The 20241-nt window shown below is 39.6% G+C and overlaps 3 protein-coding genes across 3 annotated transcripts; 2 read left to right on the plus strand and 1 right to left on the minus strand.

The window, feature by feature from the left end:
• The first annotated feature begins 1906 nt into the window (after positions 1–1906).
• LOC141910954 (cAMP and cAMP-inhibited cGMP 3',5'-cyclic phosphodiesterase 10A-like) lies at positions 1907–11001 on the plus strand. Its single transcript, XM_074801892.1, has 17 exons — positions 1907–1961; positions 2087–2145; positions 2610–2669; positions 2791–2849; positions 2946–2997; positions 3983–4128; positions 4764–4856; positions 4985–5112; positions 5261–5319; positions 5431–5660; positions 6264–6414; positions 8519–8674; positions 8800–8972; positions 9423–9534; positions 9891–9971; positions 10399–10487; positions 10833–11001. Exons 1-17 carry the CDS (start codon positions 1907–1909, stop codon positions 10999–11001), a joined length of 1872 nt encoding a protein of 623 aa, XP_074657993.1.
• Positions 11002–13756: 2755 nt separating this feature from the next.
• LOC141911030 (uncharacterized) lies at positions 13757–14313 on the plus strand. The gene is made up of 2 exons (XM_074802016.1): positions 13757–13915; positions 14004–14313. The coding sequence occupies exons 1-2, from the start codon at positions 13757–13759 to the stop codon at positions 14298–14300; spliced, it is 456 nt and encodes a 151-aa protein (XP_074658117.1). The 3' UTR covers positions 14301–14313.
• A 713-nt stretch (positions 14314–15026) lies between these two features.
• On the minus strand, positions 15027–19606 carry LOC141914652 (sialin-like). Its single transcript, XM_074805908.1, has 11 exons — positions 19470–19606; positions 18749–18957; positions 17832–18065; positions 17541–17628; positions 17249–17335; positions 16978–17108; positions 16406–16555; positions 15994–16120; positions 15755–15905; positions 15526–15616; positions 15027–15299 (listed from the first exon to the last, which is right to left on the minus strand). Exons 1-11 carry the CDS (start codon positions 19483–19485, stop codon positions 15108–15110), a joined length of 1476 nt encoding a protein of 491 aa, XP_074662009.1. The 5' UTR covers positions 19486–19606; the 3' UTR covers positions 15027–15107.
• Between the last annotated feature and the right edge of the window lie 635 nt (positions 19607–20241).

Raw genomic sequence — 20241 nt, forward strand, 5'->3', positions numbered from 1 at the left:
AATTTGGATTAAATTGATTAAAAAGTTCCAGGTTACTATATTCCGAGATATTAAGCCCGCCGCACACGGCAAAACATTTGTTTCGCCAAAACAGAAAACACGTTTTTCATAAAACGTTTTGTCCGCAAACGATAAAATATCCACCGCACACGGGACGAAAAACTTTCGACTACGCAAAACGTTTTTCGCAAATCAAGCAGTCCTTGTTTTGTGAAAAACGTTTTTTGCTCGTGAAAAACGTTTTTCTGTTCGGCGTTTTGTGTTTTGACTCCCCAACACACGGTATAACAAAAAACATGGAAAAACGTTTTTTCGGTGCTGTAGTTGGCTCCATTAATGCGAAGAAGACCTTTCTTTAGTATTTATATTGGATTTTAATATCGAGACATAACAAACATGAAATGATGAAATGCTGATCTGAAATTAATAACATTATAGAATTTAAACTCTGACCTTGAATAAATTTGAACACTGATCTTAGATAAATTTCCTATTCAAAACATTCATTATCAAATATAATAGAATACAAATTAACTGGTTAAACTTACATGTTTTTTTACCAATATATTCTCCTAAATACTCGTTTAATTGCATGAAATCTAATCTCAAAAAGAATCGACGTGTCGCTCGTTGCATCTACAAAAATTCTCATCCTAGATTTCGTTGGTTACACGTGATGAGGCTCTCGATGAGCTATTCGTACTTCTAACAGGTGCCGTGTACGGCGGGCTTTATGTCAGAATTAATTCCGAAAAAATATGTTTGTATCTCATGTCCCCAGAGAAAGCCTCCGTAGACTAGAGATAGACATCATTTGAGAATGAACTAATTCGAAATTAATTTCAAATCAGGTTCCGTTACGATACAGGGGAATGTGGAGTAGTAATTAATTTCAGTAACCCAATGCGTTATTCAAAATAACTTAAAAATCTTCATATTAATGTTAGGCTCTTAGCATTTTATGAAGATCATTATATCTAAGACGAAACTTAGTGAGGCGCACAACCGAAATATCCCATTTTGTTTAGATTTAAGTTTTGATAACTAAATAGGACCGGGCTCTTCACTCAATGATCTGGAAATGCGAGAATGTGCGCTTATTAGTCTAAGTTCAGGTGCGGCTCCAGGGGTACTTGTGAGACGTGTACAAGTCCATGAAATTTTTGACCTTCCTTATTCAAAATGAGCGACCTGTCTTGCACAAAAAAGATGATGGGTGCATTTCAGTGCGGGAGTGCACTTAAGATTGCTTTTTGGACATCAAAGCTTCCTTTTGGGATTTAACAAGTTCATCAAACTAGCCGTTCATTGCATGAGTACACCTAATATTGCCTTTTTGGACATCGCAGTACCCTTTAAGAATGTGATAAGTTTATCAAAATTGGCCCCCTCAGTGCGAAAGTTCACCTATTGTTTTTTGGACATCAAAGTGCCCTTTTCGGATGTGAGAAGTCCTTCAAAATTGGCCTGTGGATCCACCCCGGCCTGGAGTAACTAAGTTATTTTGAATATAAAGTATAGATTGACTAATCAACATCAATTGCTACTCCATTCCTCTTACCTAATGATCAATTTATTAAGTTGTTTTGACTATAACGTATGTATTAAGTCATCTAAATTAATTGTTTTTCCATTCCTCCGTATCAGTTTCCTGCTCGAATATTTTCTATACAATTCAGGGGAAATGATCAAAAAGTCAGATCAGACACAACCGTCGCAGTGCACGCGGCAAAAACTCAAAAAGCGATTCTCGTTACGGATCTCCTGAACGTGAGAATTAACGCACACGATTCGATTATGATTAAGAATTATTTGTATATCAATTCGCCGAACGCTTCGACGGCGCTGGAGATAATTTCTTTTTTAGGATGATCGTTTTATCGGCGAACTAGCTTCGGATGTTATGATGTGGCAATCTGTGCTGTGCATACCTGTCATATTTCTCGGTGGCGATTTAGTAGGTAAACACCGTCTAGATGTTTTCTAACGATGTTTGAGAATGTATTATTTGAGTCGAAACACTGCTGCGCCCTGTTATTTATCGCGTCGTCAAAAATCTACGAGTCTCTCATTTCGTCGTTTGCAGGGGTTTTCGAATACGCGCGGAAACTAGGGAATCCAGCTTTCACCGCTAATGACTTGGAGGTAAGCGGTTTCAAGAAAACGCATAGCTAAAAAGGCGCTGGTATGATTTTGTGAATTTTCTGTTTTGAAGATGAGGGCTAAACACTGGGGTTAAAATTCATTGGCCAAATCTACACAAACAAATTTCTATATAGTAAGATGATACACAATATCCGTGTAAGATGAATATACGAGAGAAATCCCACAATGAATCAGCCAAAGATGTAAAGTTCTTGAGTAACAGAGTATATACTTTAAGCAACATTTTGGCGCCATCATTAGGCGTGATGCTCTCGTGTAGGAGAACAGTTGTCTTGCATCATATCATACATCATATCATATCAGTTTTTCATCCCATGGTACCAAATTTGATACAGCTAGAGGTATCCCGTGAATGAAATTGATGAGATAACAATAGTCAAAAATATTCAATATTATAAATACTGGCGTGATATCCAGCTTTTTTAGATACCCCATTCTTTCAGTACGCCAATGCATTGATGAGCTGGGCGTCTGTGGCTATTCATCAGATACAGGTATGTATAGTTACGGAACCCCGCGTGCTTCTCAACTAATATGAATATAACGACGGCTAATCAACTGATTATAGCCTAAAACGTGTGTCGATCAGTTTGCGTAAAGGTCATGCCACGTTATCTTTTCCAGGCGAATAAAATGTTGATGAAACAGACAGAACTAAACGATTGTTTGATGGAAATATCAAGGTAATACGCGTACCGTTGCAAGGTAGTCTGAAAATAATTGCTACACGGTAGCCTACGGAAATAATGTTTTAGTACAATAATTTTGCGATTTTGTAGGATTATATTCGATGATATGATCGTAATTGATAATTTGATCAGGAGGATTATGGTAAGTTCCAGCTCAGTGATATTTCTCGATAGCATCCGTGCAGCTGAAATCCCGTATTTAATCGCATTATGGTCTCGCGTATCATCGTAATCAAGAGATATTTTTGTCCCCAATGTTACTTCTAAAAGCAACGTAACCTTTACTCGCCAATGATGTAGCAAATTTTCAAACATTTCGCTTCCGATATATCTCAAATATCACACGATACCTATTCAATGTACTAGTAGGTCTACGACGTATTTTGAAACTCAGATATCCAAAACGATATGCTCTTAGTCATTCGCATAGGAATTCCCATATAAAGATTGCCGGCAAAGAGCAGCTGTATTTGACTATTTAGAAGAGAATCGTTACGTGTATATCATACAGTAATTTCTATATTCGAAAAATCTAATTCATTGCCTCCGGGAAATCCTATCGTTGGAAAATTCAGCCCACAATGACTACGTTAGAGATCAGGGGAGTCCTCAGACTTTGTTCACTGGTGGTTCATCTTAGAAAAAAGGAGCCTTTTGGTTGGACTTTCATTAGCATCGATTCCTTTTTTAAAACGATTAGTTACTATAGAATAGAATAAAATGCAAATAAAGGTAAAAACGTTATATCATGGTAGAAGACAGCGTTACAACGTAGAGAACGCGAGTTAACCACTGGGGCCGGATTTATAGACTGGTTAACTCAATTGGAAATGAGTGGAGTTAGCCCCCGGGTCAAAGGTAATACCAGTCTGTAAAACCAGGCCCTCGGTCAAAGTTAATGCCAGTCTATAAAACTCGCCCCTGCTTATCGTAATCGTTTGGAGACGCAGCATTTTCAGACGTGAGCGTTACGCGTACCGGTGATATCCTTTTAGCCATCGGCTTAATCCGTAAAGAATGGAAATACGGTAGTCCAGTTGCTGCACAGATAAAGTGTAATCCACATTGGGTTTTGTTGCTATACGAGATGAAAAAAAAAATTGGCTTACATTTCGTTTCTCCACCAGACGTTTGCTAAGAACCTGGTTTGCGCGAATCGCTGTTCTTTATTTCTGGTCGACCGAGAAAAACAGGAGATCTACGCTGATCTGTTTGACGAAGGGATCATTGATGCTGAAAACCAACCCGTGTATACGAAAAAAGAACAAATCAGGTATAGGTCATACGTCTAACGAAACGGCTAGATTCTTATGCTACGAAACAATCGAGGAGATTTCAGATCGAAAGTCTCTCGAATATTTCGTAACCCGATACAAAATTAGTTTCATTAGGCCTATATCAACATTTGTTTGCCAATGAAACACCTTACATTACACATACTGCTTTTCGTGAGGCACAAACTGCAATGAGGAAACTAACTTGAAAGTTTATTGACTCCTTGAAAAACAGCACATATATATTGCTTAGATATTGTCGACAATAGATAATATAATACAATTATATCATTTTAAGGATCAATAAAGTTAATTTTATAATTGAATTGATTGGCAACCAGTCTAGCCCCGATACATTGATGATGTCGTACAAATCCTCTCGAAAATATCATAATTTGTCAAAAATAGAATAAGAGTTGTAAAATATATTTTTTTACAAAATTAATTCCAAAATTAATTCACAATTGTAATTGTTATTTTGATACCCCAATATTGATGACGTAGTGCACATTGACTCCACAGAACCCCCTAGATATCAATGTATAAAACCTTATTGTTACGGTTTTTACGGCGTGAAAAAATAAGGTTAACCTATCGGGCTAAAGAAAGAAAACTCAATTTGTTTCTTTTACAGATTTTCTATTGACCGCGGCATTGCTGGATACGTTGCGAGAACTGGTGAAGTTTTGAACATAAAAAATGCTTATTCGGATTCCAGATTTAACAGGTTGAACATTTCTTGATGGGTTTTTCATCTAAATCCAATTTTCACTTCTGGCATAACAAATCTAGAATTTCATATCGGTATCTGAATAGAATTGGAAATTATTGAGTTTGTTCTCGCATTTCTAACAGAGATATCGATCTGAAAACGGGATTCACCACGCACAATATTCTGTGCATGCCTATCGTCAGTAAAGGTGCAGTCATTGGTGTTGTCCAAATGATAAATAAAAAATCGGCGCCGCACTTCAATAAAGCAGGTTCGTCTCGGGTTCGGGTTCGGGTTATTGAATTATCCCTACATAGCACCACACCCGTTGAATTATCTACAGAAAAAAAATACCATTCGTAAATTCCCAGACTGGATTTCATCATCTATTCAAGCCTTAAATCCGTTCTTTTAAACAGACGAAGCAGCTTTTAAAACTTTTGCAGTTTATTGCGCTCTTGCTCTGCATTATTCAAAGGTAATACGACGCCTACTCGGGTCGCTTTAATTTAGATATACCACCAGATCAAACGTATCGTTCTGTGTAATGGAAATGCTTAATATTTTCACCTTTCGAATTTTCTATCAGATATACAGCGCCATGCAACATCAACAGGTTATAAATAAAGTAGCACTCGAACAGTTGAGCTATCACATAAAAGACAGCGGAGAGAAAACCTACGACGAGTTGAAAAAACGACCTTTGCTCAAACATATGCCAGAAAACTTCGACGACATTTCGTTCTACTGCACTAAACACGATTCCGCGTTACCGCAAATGTTCCTTCACATGGCCAAACGTCTGTTCAGCCCCGCCGAGTGAGTACACTCCCGATTTTCGGTTGTTAACTCGGTCTATGAGATCGCGTAGGGCGACTTTCAAAATTAACCTTATTAGCGATAATTCGTAGCTGCCATAGCAACAATGAGATAGAACTGATAGAACATACGCGAATTCGCCGTGGACCGTATCAATCAGTCTGTGAAATGCCATATGAAATGCAAGATATCATGATCTATGGTCAGGTCAGTTTTGTAACGACAAGGTTTATTCGTAACGTCGCCAATTCCGAACGAATAGGACCCATGGGTCGTATTAACCAAAATGTCAAGATCGTTTGGCAACGTCATCTCGTCTGCGTACCACCAGTGTCGTTAGAGAAAAATTTGAGACCTATCCGCTGCGTAGGAAACTTTTTGCGTTGAATGAGATATTCAGAGCTCATTTTTCATCAGTAATTCTATTAAACCCAACCGAGGGAGACATTGTCTATGGAAATGTGCTAGGAATTTCGGATCGGATAATTTCGGCGAGAATTCAATTTCGTTTTCGTGTATAGTCACTACGTGTCGTACTCGTATGTGTACGGAATGCCCGACCAGGCCGTGTAATTAATAATGAAAATGTTAATTCGATTGCAGCTTCAATATGAACAAGTTCGCCCGATTCTGTTTGACGGTTAGGAAGAATTACAGACCTGTGACGTATCACAACTGGCACCACGCATTCGCGGTCACGCATTCTATGTACTGGATCGTCCAACAAATACCGGGAGCATTCACCATGCTAGAAGTAATATTTTACAATTTCCAGACATCGGATTTTTATTGGTTGGGGATGGGGGTTTTTTACTGCCGTTGTTGGTGAAAAAATCGTTTTATTAATTATACTGTATCCCTGTTCGAACTGCATTATGCCTAACTCAGTTAATCCGATCGTCTGCATCGGGTCGGAAGGAGGCGAGTCTGCGATTTTAGATTTTCACTTACGACCGAAACAGATTGATCGAAGACCGATCGTAAGCCGAATCGCAAGGATCGAACTTGGAGTAATCAGTCTGATTACTCCAAGGATAGAAGATTTTCTACGACCCGGTCAGATCGTCGTAGCCAATCAGCGACGATTTGTTGCATCGCATGACTTTTCGAATCGGCGATGATTGAACCGTAGTCGACCTGTTCGTCGCTTGTCGACAAGTGGTCGGAACTAATAACCGAACGCACTATAGTTCGTTCGTAACGTATTTCACAGTGTCGGCCATCTTGGAAATAGGTCCGAACAACAGCGACCGCGCTCAATCGCGTTGTCGACCATTTCCGTTACATAGTTCCGACTAACCGACATTCGGTTTCACTTAAGGCGGGCGTAGGTCGGCCTTGCGACGGCTTGCGACTCACTGCGACCGCCAGCGACGATCGCGTCGTAACGACTCGCCGACCTACGCTACCTTGCGACTGCCAGCGACAGGTTGCGACTGCCAGCGACGCCAGTCGCAATGAGTCGCACATGTTCTTCTTTCTGCGACGCGTCCGTCGTTACCGACCTGCGTGCTGTTGCGACTGGCAGCAACTAATCGCACACAGTCGCTGACAACCGCATCGCAACCGACTTGCGCGGCCACTTGTGACGCAACGCGACGATCGCGTTGCGTCGCAAGGCCGACCTACGCCCGTCTTTAGTTCGACCATAGTCGACTAACTCCGATAACCGAAGTGCGCTTTAGATCGTGAGACAAACGAAATGGAAATTAGCGGTCACGTGTATACTACCGCTGTTCTTACGACGATCTGATCGAGTCGTAGGTTATTTACCTAAGCTTACTTAGCTTTATGTGACCTGTAATCAGTTTTATTACGGAACTAAAGCCACGTTTCCAGATTATTCACGTGGTGCTTTTTATGATCCTTAATTTCACGCCGTTAAATAAAACGATTAATCAAGCTCCAAAATCGATGATAAAACCAGGAATACAGCATCTTATTTATTTGACGAATTGCGACGTCTTAATAAGCCTGAACTAATAAAATGTAACTATTTCTGGGGCACTTGAGTGTACATTCTCTGATTTCGTGGGATTCGAAATTACTTTCCATTTCCCGCGGGAATATAGGCCTCAGCTATTTTCATTGCCTCGACACTGCCACAAAATTATCATACGTAATTTTCATGTTACTGTAACGAGCCTTTTTCACAAAGTTTCCGCCTATAACTTTCCACGGAAGCACACTCAACGCGGTAGTCTGAAACCGCAGTGTTGGGCACATGATATCGAAGAAGAAACATTTTTCACCGTGTCACCTCCGTAGGTTTTATGAATGCCTAGGTGCATCAGATGGGCTTAGGTCGACCTGCGACTGCTTGCAACTGGATGCGACCGGTTGTAATCGGTCGGAATCGATCTTCAGCAACTTTTGCATTGAGTTTCTTTCAGTTGCAAGCAGCATTGAGACCGGGAGTGACGATCATGGGCAGTCCGCTCGACCTGCGGGCTACCATAAGGTGCTGCTCAGCTTATTTCATACATCCATTCTGGCATTACTCTCTCAATTCTGCAAATTTGTAAAAAGGGCAAATGTGATATGCATGTTATATCGTATTAAGAACAACACATGTTTGAATAAACAAATTGAATTGGTTATCAACGTGCAGCTTATTTATTGGTGTAGTAAGAAAGCCGCTAACGATGAGCATAGCGGCAGCACCTTATGAGGCACTCCGTTGATTGCCATTGATGGTTCGTGCTTGCGCGTGAAAAAATCCGTTAACGATGAGCATAGCGGCATCTGGGGATGCTGCAGTGAAGCAATGCGTTGCCAGACATAAGTCCGCCTCTTTAAGAACAAATTCTTTCTTTTCCGCCATTTACCTCATGATTACCACTTTTCATTTCCCGTAGGAGCAAGCCCTTTTCATTGCCTGCATTTGCCACGACCTCGATCACCGCGGTTACAATAACGCGTTCATGCAAAAGTTACAAACTCCCTTGGCGGCGTTGTACGGAACTTCCGTGATGGAACAACACCACTTTAACATGACAGTGACCATACTTCAGGTATTTCATATGATATGTCATATTTAGAGCAGAAGTAGTAGTAGATGTAAAAAATGTTTCGGCGGATCGAATCTTCTAAAATGTATGGTCAATTTAAATTCTCGCTTCTTCGTCTGTAAAAATAGCAAGAAGACCACGACATATTTGGACACCTCGGAGTCGAGGAATACAGACAAGTTTTAGATAACATACGCAGCGCTATTATTGCCACGGATTTGGCTTTGTATTTCGCTAATCACAAAGCCGTCTCCAAGCATATAGATGACGGAACACTAGACATCGCTTCATCTGAACAGAGGTAATTTAATCATGACCCTTCCTTTCCAGCAGTCCCAGTCCATAAAATACTCTAACACGACAGCAATTACTGCTTTGATCAAAGCGACGAATTCCCGAAACTTAATGTTCAATATATACCGTGGTCACACGAGGAGCGGCAAAGCCATCCTTGAGTTGTGAGCAGTTCGAAGATCATTATGAATTCTATGACCAATTGATTAGCCTGATGGTTGTTTTCGCTGGTGGTAACCCGTGGATATTCATGCCTCCCAAATGAGACAGAATAATTTCTGAAATTACACCTACGCCCGACTCCGTAATAGGCAATAACTACGTGCACAAAACGACCGTACGACAAGCCTTCATATATTGGTACCAACGCGGACGTAATGGTACCGATATCTTTTCTCACGAAAATACTCTAGACTAATATAGCCCGGGCCTTGATTGTCTGTTTCCACCATTTTAGGCCGCACATCAAAGCTCTCATGATGACGATGTGTGATTTGAGTAATGTGTGCAAATCTTGGGAAATTGAACAGGAAACTGTCAAAGCAATTTACGAAGAATTCTATGCCCAGGTAATAATATTAATATTTTTATTATCAATATACTGGACCCCACTTTCACAAAAAAGGATTAACTCTTAATTTCTTCATTGAATCCATTTCATTCTGAGTTATGAAACTTACGGTTCCCAGATTAACTTCCTCACTATCGATGCTTTTAGCAAAACTGGACCCTGATTGTAAAAAATGCAAGCTATTTAATTCCATTGTAATATTTCAATATCTATTGATTCGACGATACTAATACCACGATTTCATAAATAATCTATAATCTATTCCTTGTCAAATTTGAGCTATTATTTGAGTTGGAACTTCAATGTACCGTACATAACATATCAATTGATAAAGTAGTCTAATATCGAATTTAGGGAGACGAGGAACGGCGGCATGGTTTAGATCCGCTTCCGATGATGGACCGAAAGAATTACGCAGATATGCCTAAAGATCAGGTGCCTTCGAAATATCGAGAGATTACCCGTAACTCGTTAGAAATTATGTTTGTTTTAGTTGATACAGTGGAACCTCGTTTTAACAACCTCGGATATAACGATTTGTCGGTCATTACAAACCTAGAATATCATCCAAAATGGGAAAATTACAAACAATTTTATACTTGATATAATGGTATAACTATCGGTTATAACGAAAGGGGCCAGTTGTTCAAAGGTTGGATAAAGATAACTGGCGGATAGATACCATGATAACATTGAACATTTAATTGTGACTATGTCAACTATCCACTGGTTAACTCTAACCAACTTTTGAGCAACTGGCCCCTGATTTTCTGGTCCTATGAAGTTCGTTGTATTAACGAGACTCCATTGTAGTTATTAAGTATTATTCAATTTCTTATTTTCTGTGTCTTCAAATACGTAGGTGGGATTTGTGAAATTCGTCTGTTTGCCCGGATACAAATCGTTGTACCATATTTTCCCGCAAACCAAACCGATGCTCGACGGATGCAGGTACGCAGATTTTATTTGGCCTAAGGTCAGGCTATAAATAAAATTGATACCTTGTTTCTCTTTCTGTAGAGCTATACATAAATAAAGGCCCGTACATGAATATTTTTGTTAAATCATGATCAAGCTAAAATTTATCCATGCCAGTAATAAAAATTGACTGATTATAAATTTTATTGCGGTTTACAAAAAAGTGACCCGGCCGATTAGTAGAGACAAGGCTTAATTTTTCTTTAACCTAGTAAGCATTGTTCAAATAGAATACATGCAGAATTATCCGAAGCATATAAAATACTTGAGTAATAGATAAGTATTGAATCACTATACGGAAGGTATTATATTCTCTAGGAAAAATCTGTCGAACTGGGAAAGGGTCGTTGAAGAACTCGATAAAGACAAGGAACAGATGTGGAAAATACAAAATTCCAGGGTTGCCGAAAATCAAGAAGACATTGTCGAAAAACCTACAGAAAAAGACGCACAATTTCTTAAACAAATACAGCATCGACATTTGTAAAATTGTATAGTAAATGAAAAATAAATTTCTTTTTTTATTGACTAATATTAATTGCATATTACTACCTTTTCCTAAAATTTCACCATGGATACGAAAATAAACGGAGCAACCGTTGTTATGGCAGGATGATGGCCAAATATCCACACACAACCACATCGAGATCGGTACCACCAACGAGGGAATGTATCATTTTGGGTAACGGTTGGGCTATCAAATCCAGTAAGTATTGTTTGTTATACAATTCCTATGGAAAGTATCGCTACAGAAAAAATATTAAGATTTATATGTACTTAAATTGACTTGGTTTCTTTATTATTTCTTCTAGGTATAATCAGAGATATAGCTGATGAAATTAACAGTCATGGGAATAATAATAATAATAAAACATCGACTATGGTGGTATTTGTCACTCATTATGCGATATCCGGAGATGGGAATATATCCGTGGTTGGAAATAGTAATGAACTCGGCAATTGGAATTATAAAAAGGGACTTAAGACAAAACGTCTTATGGAGAACTGGTGGATGGCCGTTGTACAGGTGGATGCGACACATGAACAGTTAGAATGCAAGATGGTAGCTGAAGAATCTGGACGTGTAAGGTGGGAGGAACGAGCCAACAGAATACTATCATTCGATGGAACACTATCCCAACTGGTCGTTTTGCCCTGGAACAATGACACGTTATATGGTAATGTAGATATATCCCCTTGTAGTAACGGACAAATTGAGCGAAGTCTGAGACGCTTTCTAACGAGGGTTATTAGTTCGAAAAGGCCGAGTTAAGTTGACTTAAACGAGGCAAGAAATACGTTTACACATCAAACAATATTTGAATTCATATAATTCTTGATATTCTCATTTCAGTAGACCACTCTGTATTCTATCTTTATCCGTCATTCCATGATATACAGACAGCAGATTGCCATTTGCGTAAGGAACATTCGAAAAAATGTGAAATGCAAATTGGGGTAGTAGAACCATCCGGTCAGACACGTCCAAAAAACGACGTCGCGTCGAAAGCAAAGGTTAATAAACAACCTTGTGCGGAAGAAAGTAAAAGTCGTGCAAAATCTATCAGGAAACACGGTAACCTTCGAATAGTGGAGCGGAGTACGGAGAGGAGCGAAGCGGAATCAGGGGGCGGAGCGCGGGATAGCGTAACCAGGAAACACGGCTGTCGCGATAAGATATGCCCTGATCAAGGTGTGGATGGAACAAACAATCATACGACGGCGAGAATTATAAATTGCATATCTCCTGATGATTACGTAACCACAGTTGCCAGTGAACTTGCGGGCAGCAGTTCCAACGAAGAAGGTGAAGCCACGGCCGATTTATCTGCATCGAAAACAAGAACACGTTGCAAATTAACATCGAACAATGCACTCAGCAATTGCCTTCTTATTCCTTACGGTAATAGTTGTCATGCAATAGTTTCATACAATATGTACATGTACCTCTAATGCAGAAAAATATCTTTGATTCTTGCAACTGCTTTTAATGAGTACAGCAGGAAATGCTTGTTACCTCGTGCGACAGACAGAAAATTAACTTCTGTTTTAAGAATTTCGTGGAATATTTGAATACATATGGTGGCCGATTAGGACCGTAAAAATATTACTTGAGAAAAAATAATTTCGTCATAAGATATAAATTTCCATCGAAATATTAAAATAATTTCGTCACAAAGATAAATTCCATTGAAAAATATTCGCAAGTGAAAATAATTCCGCTATGAAAAATTAAATCCCTTCGAAATATTAACATGAGTAAAAATAGTTCAAGGATGAGATTATTTTTTTCAATAGATATTTCTTTTGGCCCTTATTAGCCACCATAAATACATGTTGCTTTATTTTTCAGAAGCTGGAGAGCTGCTTGAGATTTCACGAATGCGACAACAACACCGTAGGCAACAAAGTCGTTTGCTACGACGATATCGTTTGAATCGGTTTACGAGTCGCGTTCGAAGTTTCTTCACCCGTTCATTTCGACCGTGTTTTTCCGGCGGCTCGTCTCCCCGATACAGACCAGTCGCTCGTCCGCGTCGACGTCGTCGTCGAGGTGTCACCGAAACTCCAGTAATTCCGCTTTAATAAAATCAAAGCAAATACTGCTTTTGGTATATGCTTGTATCCGGAGTTCATCTTGTTTTCCTTCGTCCATTTTACAGTAGAACTCGCTTAACTCGGATTTTTCAATGCGGATTTTCACTTAATTCCTATAAAATATTTGGTAAATTTGACCTAGGACCATTTAAACTATCATTCATAACTCTATAATTCGGATATAATAATATATATATATATATATATATATATATATATATATATATATATATATATATATATATATATATATATATATATATATATATATATATATATATATATATATATATATATATATATATATATATATATATATATATATATATGCATTTTCAAATGCAGTTTTTATACTACCCGAGACGCGGGTAGCCAATAACGTTGTTATATATAAATAACAACGTTAACAACGTCATTGGCTACCCGCGTGTCGGGTGTTAATGGCTACCCGCGTCTCGGGTAGCCTATATATAACAACGTTATCGGCTCCGTCACGGGTAGCCAATAACCCGCGTCTCGGGTAGCCAATAACGAATTTGCGACTCGGCGTATTCGCTACCGCTCAGGGGTATATATATAATCCTGGAGCGACGTATTCAGACCTTCAACTCGGCAGATCGTTTACGTAGAAATAAGCAGCGACGATGGAACCGGGTCACCCGTCGACACCGAACCGTCGACCGCAGCCTGTGCCGCTGGCGTCGAAACCAGAGCCTCCATCTATATTGAAAATACCGAAGACCGAGCAGGACGAGGTGGAGCAGCAAGAGTTGCAGTTGTTCGATATCGACGCCGCGTCGGACGTAAGTGTTCTCGCTTTTCGACCGGCTACAGAAAAGAGCATTTTTATAGGCATTATAATCTGAATTCGTCGTTCAATTTTCTTTTCAGATACCGTCGACCGAGGAGGACGCGCGAGTGAAACCAAAACGAATCCGAAAACGAAAACGTTGCCCCGTCTGCGGGGAGTTCAAAGTCAACGTGACGCGGCACCTGAGCGCCGTACACACCCGAGAGGATCGCTGCGCGTACGACGTAACAAAAAGAGAAAACTCGGCCATGAAATATCGTCAGTGCCCGTTATGTACGAAGATGGTGACTCGACTTGATAAACACCTTACCCGTCACAGCACACACGCGCTACAGAAGAATTCTACTGCGTACGTCGCCGCCATGAGCCATAAATGAACTTGTAATTAAATTCTCGTGTAAATAAATTTTTTTTTAATTACATCTCTCATATCTCGAGTATTCTTTTTCGTAATGAGGAAGGAACAAGGAACTGTCAGTGGAAGAGGTATTATTTCTCAAGTCAGTCAGTCAGTCAAGTCGAGTGGGGTGGTTACGAAACTAACGCCGAAATGACTGCCTTAAGCAGTGGTTTCACGTAAATTCTTAGCGAGCGTTTATCGAGCTAGCGGCGGGCGGGCGGGCGGACCCGGCCCGACCCGATAAATGCCCGCCTGACTGGCTGGCTGGCTCGACTTAGTCGCTTTTCTCTATTTTTTTTGCGCGCGCGCCGTCAAACCGCCGGGCCGGCCAGTCGACCTCCGTTCTCGGCCGATCAACGCGCGATGGTAGGCGACCGAGTACGCCATTAAGGCTTATATTTGACATGTTGTTTCTCCTAATCAGCCGGGTCATTTTGTAAACCGCAATAAAAATTTGTAATCAGATCATTTCTAAAAGCTGCTGCCGGGTCTGTTACTCTTTGGCTTGATCATGATTCGTAAAAAAAGTACAGGGTGGATAGGCGTTCGGGTCAACTTTAAAGCTCATCAAAATGGAGAAACAAGGTATCACTTTTTTAGCCCTAATTATGGTCCAATGGCACTCTCATTGATAAGATAAAATTCCGGTGCTTTGGTATTTTTATTTAACTGTACAAAATATAGATAACACGTGTGAGAGATGTTTAAGATTGATTATACATTACACGTATTCAAAATTAATACGAGATCACTGAGGTAAAATCTAATTACGAAAAATATTGAATTAACAAATAACAGATTCCGCGGTCTTGCTCTTCGTCAAAGCGGCGCGAGTTTCGTCATCTTGCCGGTCGTCGACTTCGACCTTGGCCCATTCTTGTTCGACGCCCGAAGCAAAAATGGCGTAAACGATCGCGCCGAACAAATAAAACGCTGCGCATATGTAGAACACGATTAACCAGCTCTCTCGTGACCGCTGAAATGATCCGCAAAAATGATCAAATTAATATCAAAATCGTATAGGTCCAGCAGTATTGTATGTACAGGGGCCAGTTGCATAGTCATGGCTTAGACTTAAGACCAGTCTAAGACCAACTTAGTTCTATAGCCAATCTAACAACTTGAGACCAGTCTTAAGATTTAAGACCATTTTTGGACTTAAGTCACGACTGTGCAACTGGCCCCAGGAGATTAGGACTCACGTCGTAAGTGATCTGTGCAGCGGCAATGGGCGCTAGCATACCAGGTATAGTCGCAACGCTGTTGCTCACACCGAAGAACATTCCAGCAAATCTACATCATGAATTATATACATAGATTTAGCATATATATACTCAAATTCAATGAATATGTCATTCTTTATAACGCCATGTTTTTCATTGGGCCCAACTAGTGGCATTATCAAAGACTTTTACTATTTCTACCCGTTACCTGGGTGCAATATCCACGTGATTAACCGTAAATGCGCATCTACTTAACGCGCTAAACGTGACGGCTATAACTAGGAAAGTCACAGCCAAAACAGGCTGAGTACATTCTAAGTATCCGGTGGCTACGGTAAATGCAGTCGGTATCAGAAAAGCTGAAGAAAGAAAACCGGAATTGATGAGAGAATAAGTAACGTAATTGAATGGAAAAAAGCAATGTTCCGTTTAAGTTTATACATGTACCAGTTATTTGAAAAAACTTTCGAACAGCCGTCGTGGAATATCGCTTTCTCATCGCATCGGCAACTTCTCCACCGAAAATGGTGATAAGAAACTTTCCTATGTATGGTAACGCGTTGTAAATTCCATTCTGAAATTTTCGAGATTTTGTGAATGCGATGATGGAAAACAGAATTACCATATATCAGGGGCCGGTCTCATAGACTGGTATTAACTTTAACACAGAGGCTAATTTCTAATTGAGTTAACCCCCGGTTAAAGTTGATACCAGTCTATAAAGCAGACCCAGATCTTTAACGGATCTAGATGCTGCAGATTTGAAATATAAAGAAAAAACATTCGAACATGAGTCGAAAGGAACGAGAAGACGAAGTAAAAAAACATTTTGATTATCATAAAATGCAGACATTTTTACCTGTTTGATATCAAAATACAGAACGTCGTTCATGTACGTAGGCAGACTAGTCATCATCGTATAGCCGCCCCAATCACTGCATACATGGGCTGCTAATATCGCCCACATGGGGCCAGATTTCAGTGATGCCACCCAAGGAATTTTGCAAGTCTACAAAATATTGTACAGTATTCCTGAAGATGACTATTTGGATATAGACGAAACGTTGAATAAACAACACTAGCTCAAAAAAACATTTTCGGACTTTATTTTTCTTCATTACTGTGGGATTCTCTTAATATTATCGTCGCAACACGGATAGTAACTTCAATCGTGATGTTTTACATATTGTGAACATGTATCGAAAAATAGACACTAAAACAGTTCGTTTCACCAATGACGACCATAAACCGATAAGATTTCCGGTACTAGTATTCGATAAATTTTCTTCCAATTTTACGTCAATTGATGGTCTAGTTCTAGCAGAATCACAGATAATTAATGTTTGGACGTTGTTGGACGTTGTTGGACGTTGTTGGATGGTCGGATAACCTCCCAAATATTCAGAGGAAAAGCCTACGTAATTTTCAAACCTTTGATCTGACAGCCTGCGATGTATTGGCGAGAATGAAAGATCGCTCAGCAGGACTAATTCTAGGATGGAGTTCTGGCGAATCGTACACGAGAGTAAACCACAATATACTCCACATTAGAATTAATCCACCTACAAAGTTAATTATAGCTTGCTCCGCAAAAAAGATTGTTTCGAGAAGTAAACGGCGTTAAGAAGGGAATTAACATTGATCATCCGCGTGAACATTACAACTGCACACGCATAATGTATGCTTTCCGTTGTCATCTTACCTATAACGTAGAAAATTGATGACCATCCCACGTATTGGCAAAGAATACCTGATATGAAAAAGGCGAATATGTTGCCAACCATAGTACCTAAGGATTGAAACAAAATCTAACTTTAAATGCTAAAGATTGTCGATCTTAATTAACGTAAATGACTTCAAATTCATCAAAAAAGGTTGATATTTAATATAATCAAATTACAATGTCTGTACTGTTTATTCATAACTTAAAAACGTAAAAATCTTACGTGAAAATGAATCATATCATAGCATAATATCATATGATTTATTCAAACCTGAATAAGTTAATGCCATCAGTGTCGTCCGTTCTTGAACAGGAGCCCATCTCGCCCAAAGTCCGTGCATAGCCGGAAATATTACACCCTGCAGAGAAAACGAAATGTTAGAAATTAGGAATTCGTCCAGTCCTCGAAATAGCTGAACAACATAACCAAACAATAATTCGAATCCTTGGTGCACCGTTATTCTATACATGGAGACATGGAAACTCTTGTTAAACCTTATGAATTATCGTTCGCTAGAAATTCCAGTAGCTTTTGAGCAAAATGCCTTCATTTTACGATTACCGTAGATAAACCCATAACAAATCGAAGGAAAATGACGGCATAAACGTGTCCACGCGCGGCTATGGGTAACAGTATAGTAGCAACAGACGCCAACGTAACTCCAACTCCGAAAACGATTTTACTGCCGAATCGGTCACCAATCCATCCGGCGGGAATCTGCGTTATTATGTATCCCCAAAAAAAGGACGATAGCACCCAACCCTGGGTTTGACGGTCCCAGTCGAATTCTCCTTCCTAGAAATGAATCAAATACGGTGTCTATACGTATATAGGCAAATAAGTAACGGTGGATTTCCGGATTTAATCAACCGATTCAGATTGTAATTGAAGGTGACATTGGAAGCATGTGCAGCATCGCAGTACGGATTGCAAAATGTGTACAGGAGCATCGAATTGTCTTTTTCTTTTTTGTTTCATATTGTGACTTTTTAACTTTATACTGAGTAGAACTACTGTTCTCTCCTCTTGGCCGTCGTATCATTGTGACAATTATGTATGATTAATACAGAGAACATTGGTCAAGACTGGAAGGTCAACTACATAAATGCTTAAATGCTATTCATCAACAACCTGTCAAAAAGACAGTTAGGCCTAAATGCGCTTTGATAATGTGACTCACTCTGATCAAATCCCTTTCTAAAAGATATATCAGCACTCTAACCCCTATAACTTAACTATTAGCAGCGATTAGAGTCTCGTATATTTCATATTGACTATATTTACTGTGTACCGGTATTTATTTCAGACATATTCTTAGATTGAAGAAGGATAAGGGAACTACCCGAAATGTTTCAAGTAATTTTTAAATTAAAATCAATTCTTTTTCAAAATGTATCTACAAGCGTGAAATTTCTTTAGCAGATACTCTATTTTGGCATATTTCGTTATTCATATTGGAATGGAAATAGCCTACTCACAAATGTGCGCGAGATGGTTGAATTGTCAGGGTTACATTTATCGTCACTGGTTTTATACCGGTAAGCGTCAGTTCCATTTGCCGCGACATCATCAGTTTTCACCATGCAGACTATGGCCACGCTCATGTTGAATCGCAAGGCGTACGCACCCATAAAGCCGAAAAAACCAACGTAAGCAAGAATGTACCTCGTAGAGCAAAATCTCGAAGCTATGAAAAAAAGCAATAAGACAAAAGATCATTTTCAAAAAGCTTGCAGATTTATATTATTTTATACAATCGCTTTGAAGGAAGAAAGCAGGTAGAAAGTACGGTGTCATAATTCGTCGCGATTATCGCGCGAGAGGACAAATTCGGAATGGCTATTTACTTAACCTAAATCATGGACGTCTAGTCTAGTGAATACGCGTTAGTATGGCCTAATTCATATAACAATACGATACCAAAAGAATAGCACATGATTAGAAATGAAATATACAGGGCACAGCCTATAGAGATGGAAAATACAGTATAGTACATGACAGGAAAAGATGTTTCCATTTTCCAACTGCGGCCCGTATTCAAGGCCACAATCAATGAGCAAATGGATCATATTTTTTTCGTATTATCACTTAGGCACTAATCCTAGTCCGATTTTTTGAATAAATGAGTTTTTCAAACGTGATTTCAGATGTCAAAATTATTTATCAAACCATTTAAGGAAAAATGGTCAATGGCCCTACCTGAAGTAGGATCCATAATTTCCAGGACTCCTCCGAAGACTCCTCCGGCTACATGTATTTCAGTTCAGTTCATCCATCTACTGTCCATATAGTAGAACCGTACTACTGATGCAGCACGAGCTCCCACACAGTACCGTACTGATATATCGATTGTTCGCTGCTGCTTCGGTAGTGCACGTATTGAAAACTCCAGCTGAGGCCAGCCTTGTCTTTTTAAATTAGAACAAAATTGGAATATATAGGTCACTTCTTTACTGAAGCTGGACAATGATAATGCCGACTCGGATGCAGTGCACTCATTCAAAACCAGGATTCGAACTCAATGAACTTGTGAATGGAACCTTGGCAAGCGATAGAAGTCGGTACTCATTCCTAGTAGCTGCAGTAGTAAGTGAGCGCGCGCCAGCCCGATTAACCCGCTACTCACTGATTACCCCACGTTACACCCACTTCTAATCATTTCGCTAACACTTCTATGATTGAATTTATTCATTTCATCAAGCTATCTGGTGAAACTAATCAAAGTCCATTCCTTTGTGTTGGTTTTACTGTAATCAGTATTCCCATATTTAAAAACTACGTACGTTGAAACGACAGCGGCCAGCCAGTGATACCGTAGTGTTTATGCTATGTTCGGGTCATTGGTATTGGCGGATTTTTCATAACATCACACGGGGCGGCCTTTTGGGGTCTTCATTTGAGTGGATCGGAAATTTCTTTTTTAACATTTAACTTGCGGTCCACCATCCTCGTGGAGTAGTTAATTTGCGAC

The sequence above is a fragment of the Tubulanus polymorphus genome, chromosome 1 (assembly GCF_964204645.1).
Source record: "Tubulanus polymorphus chromosome 1, tnTubPoly1.2, whole genome shotgun sequence".
Lineage (NCBI taxonomy): Eukaryota > Metazoa > Nemertea > Palaeonemertea > Tubulaniformes > Tubulanidae > Tubulanus > Tubulanus polymorphus.

Coding starts and splice junctions, on each gene's coding strand:
- LOC141910954 (XM_074801892.1), top strand. CDS start 1,907: ATGTGGCAATCTGTGCTGTGCATACCTGTCATATTTCTCGGTGGCGAT. Junction 2,998..3,982: donor ATTTGATCAGGAGGATTATG/GTAAGTTCCAGC, acceptor TTTCTCCACCAG/ACGTTTGCTAAGAACCTGGT. Junction 5,661..6,263: donor CGTCTGTTCAGCCCCGCCGA/GTGAGTACACTC, acceptor ATTCGATTGCAG/CTTCAATATGAACAAGTTCG.
- LOC141911030 (XM_074802016.1), top strand. CDS start 13,757: ATGGAACCGGGTCACCCGTCGACACCGAACCGTCGACCGCAGCCTGTG. Junction 13,916..14,003: donor ATATCGACGCCGCGTCGGAC/GTAAGTGTTCTC, acceptor TTTTCTTTTCAG/ATACCGTCGACCGAGGAGGA.
- LOC141914652 (XM_074805908.1), bottom strand. Junction 18,066..18,748: donor CAACCATCTCGCGCACATTT/GTGAGTAGGCTA, acceptor ATTCATTTCTAG/GAAGGAGAATTCGACTGGGA. Junction 17,629..17,831: donor TTGTTATGGGTTTATCTACG/GTAATCGTAAAA, acceptor TTTTCTCTGCAG/GGTGTAATATTTCCGGCTAT.